At 42.1% G+C, this 10,641-nt stretch overlaps 2 protein-coding genes across 5 annotated transcripts; both read left to right on the forward strand.

Moving 5' to 3' along the window:
• The first annotated feature begins 11 nt into the window (after positions 1-11).
• cracdla (cracd like a) lies at positions 12-6,821 on the forward strand. 4 transcript variants are annotated; one of them, XM_026377470.1, is made up of 11 exons: positions 12-83; positions 334-463; positions 1,575-1,634; positions 1,922-2,066; positions 2,165-2,300; positions 2,391-2,552; positions 3,144-3,398; positions 3,496-4,651; positions 4,948-5,906; positions 6,164-6,284; positions 6,367-6,821. In XM_026377470.1, the coding sequence occupies exons 3-11, from the start codon at positions 1,586-1,588 to the stop codon at positions 6,552-6,554; spliced, it is 3,171 nt and encodes a 1,056-aa protein (XP_026233255.1). In that variant the 5' UTR covers positions 12-83; positions 334-463; positions 1,575-1,585; the 3' UTR covers positions 6,555-6,821. The 4 variants fall into 4 exon arrangements, with proteins under 4 accessions (XP_026233255.1, XP_026233257.1, XP_026233258.1 ...); XM_026377472.1 differs by lacking the exon at positions 12-83 and having other exon boundaries at positions 278-463; positions 5,026-5,906; XM_026377471.1 differs by lacking the exons at positions 12-83; positions 334-463 and adding an exon at positions 1,431-1,455.
• Positions 6,822-7,536: 715 nt separating this feature from the next.
• Positions 7,537-10,097, forward strand: creg2 (cellular repressor of E1A-stimulated genes 2). The gene is made up of 4 exons (XM_026376656.1): positions 7,537-8,398; positions 8,917-9,086; positions 9,292-9,405; positions 9,511-10,097. Exons 1-4 carry the CDS (start codon positions 7,826-7,828, stop codon positions 9,650-9,652), a joined length of 999 nt encoding a protein of 332 aa, XP_026232441.1. The 5' UTR covers positions 7,537-7,825; the 3' UTR covers positions 9,653-10,097.
• The last annotated feature ends 544 nt before the right edge of the window (positions 10,098-10,641 follow it).

The following is a 10,641-nucleotide window of genomic DNA, read 5'->3' on the forward strand; positions in this document are numbered from 1 at the left end:
GGCATAATTCCTTTTCGCCTGTCCTCTTTCCAACTGGAGCTTTATTTTTTTCCCTCTACTCTCATTTCTGGGCCTAAAATCAGGTTAGCGTTTTATAAGGAGCTTAGCGCAGAGGGCCACAGTGTGCCACTAATGTAATAGAGAATCTCTCTCTCTCTCTCTCTCTCTCTCTCTCATTCTCTTCTGTCCTCTTTTCTCTTTATGCATTTGCTTACCCTGCCATGAAGTGACCTTCTCTCTCTCTCTCTCTCTCTCTCTCTTTCTCTATCTCCCTGTCTGTTTTTCTCTCTCCTTCCACTCCCTTCGCTCCCTTCTCTCTGCATCTCCCTCCAGCTGCAGATGTGGACGACACAAGCCTGAGATTTGAACACTGGGACAGTGACACGGTGGAGGCAAGACGACTCAGCTTAGAGAGCAGGACAAACAGAGGAGAGAGAAGAACAGCAGCTGCTATTACACTTTGGTAAGTTTGTTCATTTTTGCTATTTTTAGGAACGCTTTCTATACAAGAACTATTCTCTCTCAGTGTCAGGTAAATGTTGTGCTGCAGTATGCAGCCTGAGAAGTTTATGATTAAGCTGTTGTTGTGGATTATACTGATGTGAAATCTTACAAGAATCTGTCAAATATCCACAGGATTATCTTCTGTTTTTTTGGGGCCTGTATAGCTTGGCTTAGTGGACGGTCAGGCTGATTCATGAGCTCTTTGGCTTCATTCATTCTGGTGCTAGGGTTAAAATGTATTTGTTGGACAAGCGCTCTAAATAGTATGTCAAATGTCCAGATGTCACACGCAACTTCTTTTGAGTGTCATGCAGCTTTATGTGCTTAGATGCTTTTCAATAGGGCGTGCTTGTAGTCTGAGAGCTGACTTTGGTGATATGAGAGGCGCAGTATGGACTTTGCATGTCTATCCATAGCCTGACACATCTCGTCTTATCAGACACCCATGCTGTGCAGGATTAAGCTCTGTTGACAGCAGTTCCCAGGCTACACAAGGAGAACTGTATCAAACACAGAAGATGGTGTATGCATATTGAAAACACAACAGTATCCCCAGGGCAGTATACAAGTCTGTAAAACAAAGGAAACAAGCTGGCTGCACTAAATCTTGCATTCAGTAACACATCAACCCGGTGTGGATGTTTGTCAGGCAAGTGCTGCATAAGCAAAGCTGCCTGAGAGTAAAATTTTAGCTCTGCTTATCTGCTTTGGGGCAATGTGAGTGAATACGCCTCTTTTAAAAGCTTCTTTGATAATATTGTTTTGATGTTAAGGAGTTTTCAATCCACACCCTGCGCAGCAAGTGTAAAAGTTTGGACTGAGCCTGATAATATCAATAAACCTTTGAACCTCCTGTCTAGTGTCACATCTTCAGCGATCACATGAGAGCATTAAGTTTTTATCCCACCAGAGAACAGACACCATGCCACTGGAGTATTCACACCACGTAAGGTGCTGTGTCTAAAAACTCTTGGCGTGCAGTTTATATTGTCATATTGTTAATTGGATTCTCATAAAGTGGGTTTTTTCTTAACACCCTTTGCTGTTGGTTGTTCTGTACATTTTTGCAGAGATCAAACTGATGGAGTCTTTTACTGGCGATACAGAAGAAAGCACTGAGGACATCGGAGGTGAGATTTTCTGTCATGTTGTTTTACATTAACAGTATGGTAAAGAGAAATCAAGTAGCTAATAAAATAAAAGACTTTTTTCATGAACTGCATAACTAGCACACACCATTAGTCAGTGACAGATCATAATCTACAGCATGTGCTGATATATGAACGATAAAAAATAAGAGAGAAATAAGATAGTAGATGATCAAGAGAAGATTGTGTAGCACATGATTATGTTAGTCGTACATGTGTGGGGGTGAGCTGTTGTGACCCAGATCTGTGTCCATGTCGATCACTGGCAGGACGAAAAAAGTCCAAACTCAAGTCTCTGAAAACTCGTCTATTCGGGAGGAGTAAAAGAACAGTTGGAGCACGAGAAGCCAAACTCAGCCAGTCAGCCAGTGACATTACTGCAGGAAAGGGACTTGGATCGAATGAAGATTTGGCGTGAGTGTTTACATGACAGCAACTCTTGTAAATGTCGACATTACAGCAGCATTTTTTGTTGTTTTTCCATTCCTGTTTTTCTTCTCCTGCTACCACAGATGCTCCCAAGGAACGATGGGATCACGAGCACTGTCCCACGACAGCATCTTTCTCGCTGATGAGGTCTTGACAGAAGCTGAACCTGCCAAGGTCTTATCCCAGGAGAACGTGCACAGTAAGATCAAAACTCTGCAGGTACAACCTTTTCCTAGATGTTTTGCTTTTGCATTTTGATTCAAATGTAGTTATTAATGAAAAAAATAAAACTGTACTTTGGTATGATAGATGAAGCTTCAGCAACAGAAGTTGCATCTGGGCCCACCACCTTTGGTTCGGCCAATCAGACATCCAGAGGAACTAGGTTGCCATTCAGAGGATGACAGTCTTCTTCAGAGTCCTGTTGAGATCTCAGGAGGTGATGTTGCATCTCAGGGAGCCCTAAGCAAGGTGATCAGTTATCTCACAAATGATCAATTTAATGCTCTATTCAAATTCATTTAGGACTATTGGAGGGGATGTTTATAGGATGTTATATGAGGTTTAAATTTTAACTAAGGGAGGTGATGTTTTGTTTATATATATTTTTTATTGCTGACAAATCCCATAAAAACAGGGTGGCACATCTGCACCAAGCCCAGCTTTTTCTATTGAAGTTAAAATCTGGGTCACAAATGTTTAGTTTAATTTAAACATACAAAACACAGTATACTGTTGTTTTTAGCAAAAGTAACCTAAACAGGAATACATAATGTAGTCTCAGACACAGTGCACTAGCAAGTATTCACAGCAGCAGTACGGTGCATGTAGAGTAGGATTGACTACTAAATGGTCTACAGTTTGACTCACCAGTGTTTTTGTTTGTTTGTTTGTTTTGTTTATCATTTTGGGAAACAATAGAGGTCACACATGTTTTAGCTTTCTTAGCAGAATCTGTTCATAATACCAAAGAAAGGAATCCAAAAATTACTTCTTGTTGTCCTAAACTTTTATATCCAGTGTCACTGTATACAATAATTTTGTTCTTTTGTTCTTTTTCAGACCATGTCCCCAACATCATCTAGTCCTCTCTCACCTCTTCCCAAACCTGCCCTGACTAAATCTGTGCCCCTGCCTCCATCCCTACCTTTGCTTATTTCTAACTCCTCCAATTCACCATCTTCCGTTGTTGAGCCACCGTTGGACTTCAGCTCTCCAGCTGAGTTCACCCCCTGCCTGGATACGTCTGCTGCCCGTCATCGGATGTCTGTCAAACCCAGAAATCAAAGGGCCAGCACCAAGAGGAGACACACTGCAGTGAGTAACCATACCTGCTGTTTCTAAAGACATACAGCTCACACCATTCAATTCAACCTTCATACCCTAACTTCTCTTTGCATTATTGTTTTTACAGGCTGATGCTAGGTCTTACACACATACCTTGAACAATGTCCACCACCCTGAGCCTGTTAAAGAAGAAGAGCAGCAGATTGTTAAAGTTGAGGTGACACTGGGAACAGAACAAGGAGAGGCAGACACTCCCATCCTATCTCAGCCTTCTACAAAATGCCCAGAGGTGGCACCGGTCACATCAGACATGGCACCTAAATCATCCAGTCTAACTTCTCAACAGGACAATACTCCTCCAGGGACAGTGCCCTCCGTATCTTCTGAAGTACTTCGAGTTAAGCCTCGCAGGCCCGTGGATGTAAAGGAACGACCACATTCGTCTTATATAGAGTCAGAACTGAAGGATAAAAGAGAGGGAGGGTTTGAGATACAATTAATGTCCCATGATAAGAAGAATGCTTTAATAAAAACTGGAATGACTGAAGGCTCCTCGGTCCAGCCCCCATCAACCTTTGGCTCCATGGTGGCATTCCGGTCTTCATCTTTTCACCAGCAGGTTATTGGTGAGATAGAAAACACAAGGGGAATAAAGAGACCTGCCCAAGGATCTGGGTCCTTCCATTCCTCCATTACCACCTCCAAAACACGAGATGGAGAAAGACCTCGGTCAGGCAGTTTTGTTGGAGATTTCAAAAAAGCTGAAGCCAAGGCAATAGGGAGACCAGAGGATAAAGCTTTATCAAGCATGAGGGAAAAGGAGGAACTGAGAGACTTACAGCCTAAAGCGGGGGGCTTTGCTATGGGACGACACAGACCAGAGGGAGCTCCACATAAAAGTCCAGTACTTCCATGGGAGAGGAAGGACAGCTCCAAAAAGACAGAATCAGTGACATTATCTAAAAATGTAATCACAGATACAAGCTCTGTAGCAGTAGAGGAGGTGGGCAGTAACCAGGAGGCAATGGAAGAGGCATTGGAAGCGCAAGAGGTTCATGAGGAAGAAGGAAAAACGTTTGGTATCAAACTACGCCCTACGTCTCAGTCGATGAGATTCCGATCTGATGCCTCTTCTAATCGTCATTCAAAGGCAACAGTGTGTGAGGAGCAAGGTGACAAACAAAAAAGACAAGAAATAAGTGATAATGTAACCTGCAATTCTAAAAAACTGCCAACAAACGTCTCTAGCACACCATCCACCGCTGGAGACATCCAACTGACAGGTGAGTTATCTCACAGCATGTTTAATTTAAATGCATACTCCATACTTTGTTAGTGGCAAAGGTTTAAAAATTGATTCCAGAGCTGTCTTTCACAGTTCCATATAAGGTTAAACATTATGCACATGCACACTGAAATGCTACGTCTGGAAGGAGATATGTTTCACATAGTAAATAATCTCTCTAGAGTGATAAGACATTTACTGATTACACAGGACCTTTGTACTTAATAAAATGCCACCAACGCTAACTTTAACCGTGCTGTCAAGTGTGTCTAACAGATTTGTGTCACTCCTTAGTTGCACATCCATTTGGCTTCACCTTTCCTGTCAAGAATAACCTGCCATCTACTTGCAATTCTCATGTCATGCCCACAGACGCCCAAACAACCTCCTCAAACCCCAAACAAGTAGAAACCTCCCCTGAAGCGCCTCGAGAGCCGCAACCTGCCCCCCAAACAGCCTCACCTGAAGTGTCATGGATGACTTTGGCAATGGAAAAGACCAGAAGCCTGCAGCAGCTGTTTACAAGTAGATTCCCCAGAGATTTTACAGCCGTGCAGACTGCAGTTCGACCACAAGCACAAGTGCAGACAATCAATCAAACAGATCCACAGAATGGATCACAAATGCAGACACAGGCTGTAAAAATACAGCAGAGTACAACACCAGTACAGACTGCAAATCAGGCATCGACTAATACAGTGAAAGCAGAAACAGTGCAAAGTACAACACAGTCTGTCAAACCATCACAAACAGCAGTCCAGCAGAAGACATCGGCAACGTCTACTGGTCTGTCTTCTAGAGAACAACAAATGTCTAAACAAGTCAATGAACCCCAGTCTGCCCCACAGGCTGGATCTCATCCACCTGTACAGACCAACCCACTGACAACCCAGTCTTCCTTGCGGTCTGCCACACAAACAGAGACATCATCTCACTTTTCACAAGGTAGTGCCACACAGCCTCTTGCACAATCTTGCCTGTCTTCTTCTTGCCAGCAAGACACACCCGAACAACCCCCATGGAGCAATCGAAGTTTGCACCGCACCAACCAGCTCAAATCCACCACTTCAGTTTCTACCACCTCATCAGCCACAGCTCCTTCCCCGGGAAAGGGGGAAAGAGAAGCCAACGTGCAGGAAAAAGAGGGTTTCTCAGTGCCAGGAAGACGGACAGTGTGGAGTGGATCGGTGAGCGAGAGAGCTGCTTTTTTGGAGAAACGGGCAGAGACGACCAATGCACTAGGAACCAAGGGGGTTTGTGGTACTTTGTAACTGTCTTTCATACCATGTGTGACTGCAAATAAATGAATGGATAAGTCAAATGACATTCTGAATTTCCTTCTGTCAAAACGTCTGACTTTGCTGCCAAAGAATCAATGCAATGTTGGTTTTCCCTTTGATGATATTTGTTGATGATTAATGAAATTCAGAATGTCACCAAATCCTTTAAATACTATTCAAACCGACAACGGTTACTGACTAGATTAACTAATATAGATTATTTTTCTCAGGTGGAATTGAGAAAAGCTCAAACAGAACTGCAGGCAGCAAGTGACACCCCTGCCTTGACCAAAGATGTGGCTCCAAGCAAGGACACAAAACCGGATAGAAGAGATGGGGTAAAACCTCCAGGTGGGTTAATGCACATGAATAACTGCAGAATTACTAAATGTCGGAGACTATATATCCATGTGCAACATCTTGATTCTTTCAGAGTCAAGTCCCGTCAAAGTTCCTTACAGGCCCTGTGAGGAGAAATTGCTAAGGAAAAATGTGGCATCGCCCTCATCGTCACCTGTACAGCCATCAGCATTGCAGTCCATGGCTGAAAGTGGCCAGCCATCATGGATGGAACTTGCCAAGAGAAAGTCAATGGCCTGGAGTGACAAGACTATGGACTAACAAGGAAAAGAGATATGAAGGGTATAGAAATAAGAATTTGAACAGCCCTGCAGACAAATATTAGCTTTATTAAAATGAATGAGTTGAATGTTTGGTTTGTGTATAGTAATTTATATATTAAGGCTGTTGTGTTTGAATATTTAATTGTATTTAATTATAAAAATGTAATGTCAAAAAGAGAGTATATGTTCATGAAGAGTTCATTATAACGTCTTTCCACAACAACCACTTTAAGATAAAGGGTATATCCTAACAATATTGTGTGATTTAGTATTTATGTTAAATAATAAAATGTCTAAATTCAAATGTTTGTGACATTAAGTGAATTCATGTAAACTGGTTCAGGAGAGGCCATGAACTGACTACACTATAATGTACAGTAGTTATATATTATTGCCTAAATAACAAAAAACGATAAATGGAATTCAAATTATTTTTATCTTGATCTTTTCAAAATCTAATCTTATGCATATTACATGTGTAAGAAATAGGTTGTAAAGAAACATACAAACTGTAAATCTGAAGACCAAAGGCCACCTATATGATCCTTTTTTGATGTGCCAGGTTATACCTATAGGCCAATAAAGATCATACACAGCCCAGGTTCACCCACAAAGGTGTTTTCACTTGTTTTGCTTGATTAGACCTTCTCCCAGGACTGTGTCAACATGACTAGTGTGAACTTGGTTTACATCTCTATTGGTAATTTCATTCATGTAGTTATGCACCTATTTGGGCCACAGAAGTTATGGCCAGAATGGTCTGTTTTGTTGTTGTTGATTTTTATTATATTTGATTTTAGAGGTTTAAAGGGCATATGTGGCAAGGGTATCATGGAAAAGAGTAAAAATTTGGCAACAGTGAGAAAAAATAAACAGATTTTTGGCTTTTAATATATCTATTTGTTAAGATTTGATTGGTGTACCACCTTGTGGTGAGGTTATAAATAGACTCCTCACTGAAGAAAGCCAATATATATTTGTAAGCAGGTTTGTATGAAAAATATTTGTATGTACAAAAACATTGGATAAATGGTTTGTAAATATAACAAAGAAGATGCAGAAGATGTATCCCCTTTTGTTTTGAAAACCTTTTGGGGATCACAGCTCTGTAGTTTTTAGTAGTGTGTATAGAACAATAATAGTGTACATTTTCAGCTACTGCAACATGAAGTGGATTCACTGCATCCTGTTAAAAATCTACATCAACTAAGTCAATGCACAAACTCTCCGAGTGAGCATAGTTTCCTGACATTTGTGGAAGGATGCAGGATGGATTCAAGGATCCTTTCCCGTGGCTCGTCGGGAGGGGGCGCTGCAGACCTGCTCTCTGCTGCAAACTCTCGTGTTACTGACGGACATCCACGTGAGTTTGTAAACAAGACAGTGTGTGGATGCGGGCGGCCATTCTCTACACTTAATGACATGAGGGCCCGCTGTCTCCCCCTGGCAGGATTGGCCAGCGTCCTGTGTCTGTGTCACAGCTACACCCTGCGGAGCTCGGTGTCGTGGGTCGTCTCGTCCAACGGGGTGGTGGAGGACGCAGACCTGTCGGAGGAGGTCGCCCCGGCGTTGCTGGTGGACGGCGCGGGGCTGTGGAAGCAGTCCTATCCATCCTCCGGCGTCCTGGGAGACAGCGTGGACACCCCCGCGGAGCGTGTCAAGTCTGAGGACGACAACGAGCCGCAGCTTTCCTCTCGTCTGTTTTCATACCGTTTGGAAAAGGTGAAGAAGAGCGTCAGCAGCTCTCCTCCTCCTCCGCACCAGGAGACAGCCAGGACTGCCAGATACATAGCTCATTACAGTGACTGGGGACATCTGGCCACCATTTCCACTCAAGACAAGGTCACACACACACACACACACACACACACACACACACACACACACACACACACACACACACACACACACACACACACAGTGGGTAATAGTCCTGGTTCTGGACTGGAACATCCCAATGAATGTGCAAATACTCGTTTCAATATTTAAAACAGGGTCAGGGTTGGTTAATTTCCAAAGGACTTGAGTAGTTCCAGTTGATGTAAATTTACCTGCACTACATTTGAGAGGCAAGTATTGTTCTTTGGGACAGGGGTTCCCAAGCCAGGTCCTCATGGTCCTCAAGGCAAACTGCCCTGAGTTGCCCTAATGATGATCTGGATCAGGTGTGTTCAACCACCTGACTGACTGATCGTGATCTGCTGTGTCGATCCCCATGGGATAAGTAAGTACTCCTGATAAGTAGGAAGGAAACGTATAGATTTATAACACTGTTATGAACAAATTTTTACACAGGGTCCATTTACACAACTTTATAGCTGAATATGCTCTGTAACAAAAACATCTCGCTCTTTACACAGATTAAAGGTCTCCCCTTTGGGAATATCTTCTCCATCAGTGATGGGCCACTAGACAACAGCACTGGAGTTATCTACTTCTATGTGACTCCAATGGATGACACTGTGTCAGACCTGAAAAGTAACCCCCATGCATCTCTTACCCTCTCAGAGGCTGAGGGAGAATTCTGCAGGTAACCCTCAACTTTAAATGCACTCTACACAAGTCATGACCCGATTAAATTACTAAGGTGTTCTAAGGCAATATATACAATATATTTATGTAGCAACATACTTCTATTACAGTAAATAATGAAGGTCTTAGCTCATAGTCTCATCATTGGCTAATAAAGCAGGATCTGTGTGTTACAATGGTAAAGTGGTTTTCTGTGCCTTAAGGCAAATGGTGTACGATCCAGAGGTTCGGAGATGTGCTCGACTGACACTAACAGGCAAGATGGTGGAGGTGGTCCCAGAGGAGCTTGCATTTGCAAAGCAGGCAATGTTTTCAAGGTAACTGTGTTATATATGTTCTATTAGTGTATAAACATGTTACTTCTTCCTAAAATTGAGGCAAATAAAAGATGGTCAGATCATGCTTTGCTGTTGTTTTTGTAGACATCCTGCAATGTCAAAGTGGCCAGTGGCACAAAAGTGGTTCTTCATGAAGCTGGAGTTGATACAGGTCTGGCTGCAGGACTGGATCGGAAGCACATCAGTCATATCTCTGGAAGACTACTTTAAAGCAACGCCCTTCTGAGAACCCCCCTCCCTCTGCATCACATCAGCCTACAAAAACAGATCAGTTCAGCTGTCTACACCACGTGCCACTCCAAAAGGGACGTGAATTCCCAAAGCGGCAGTGTTCAAAGAATGTTTTCAGCAATTTTTTTTGCTGTTGCTATTTTAACTTGTGAAAGTGAATAATTGTCATATCTACTTTTTGTTTTGCTCTCCATCTCAACATTTTACACAAGATCAGATCCTGTGATTGATATTGAATGTACAGTATTTAGCATTTAAATTGGACAGAGTTAAATGTATTAGTCATCACAGCATAGAAAATTCAGCCTTTTAATATATTCATTATAAACACTCATAGCCGTTTTACAGGTTTGCACTGAACTCTGTTTGTTGTTTTAAAAAAAATAAATGAATGTTGGCACAATTATTGTGCATACCTTTTAAAGAAAATCATTTCAGCACCTCTGAGCTCTGCTTTTTTCTTTCTCCACAAAATGTAAATGAAGATTAAGTTGACTAAGTTATGTGGCTCAGGTAAATAATGAACTGTGATGTAAAATGTATTATTTGCTACTATGTTGTGCAGGTGCACACAGCAGCTTAGATGACGGATCATAACTTATATGTGTATAATATATATTACAGAGTGGTTTTGTATTTATGCATGGTGCAAGTGAGGCATACTGCAGTTTGGTACTGTTGTAGTTTCGCTTAATTTATGAGTGTCCATAAATAGCCTCTGTTATGTTATTTAGATTTTCACGGTCTTATTAAATCCAAACACGTTTCTTAGTCTTTAAATAGCAATGTAAGTTCGAGTTCTAATTATTTTTAAGAGAGTGGTTGATGTAAAGACACCTGACTGTCAGAGCAGATCCAGATCATGGATACAGATGGCATCTACATGACGTGAACCCAGCTGAAGACGAGGATGTGGACAGTAGATGGCGCACACTGCACCTGGATAATGAAGAGTCGCTGTTGCTCAGTGGGAAACAGAGTTGG

This window comes from Anabas testudineus, chromosome 21 (genome assembly GCF_900324465.2).
Source record: "Anabas testudineus chromosome 21, fAnaTes1.2, whole genome shotgun sequence".
NCBI lineage: Eukaryota > Metazoa > Chordata > Actinopteri > Anabantiformes > Anabantidae > Anabas > Anabas testudineus.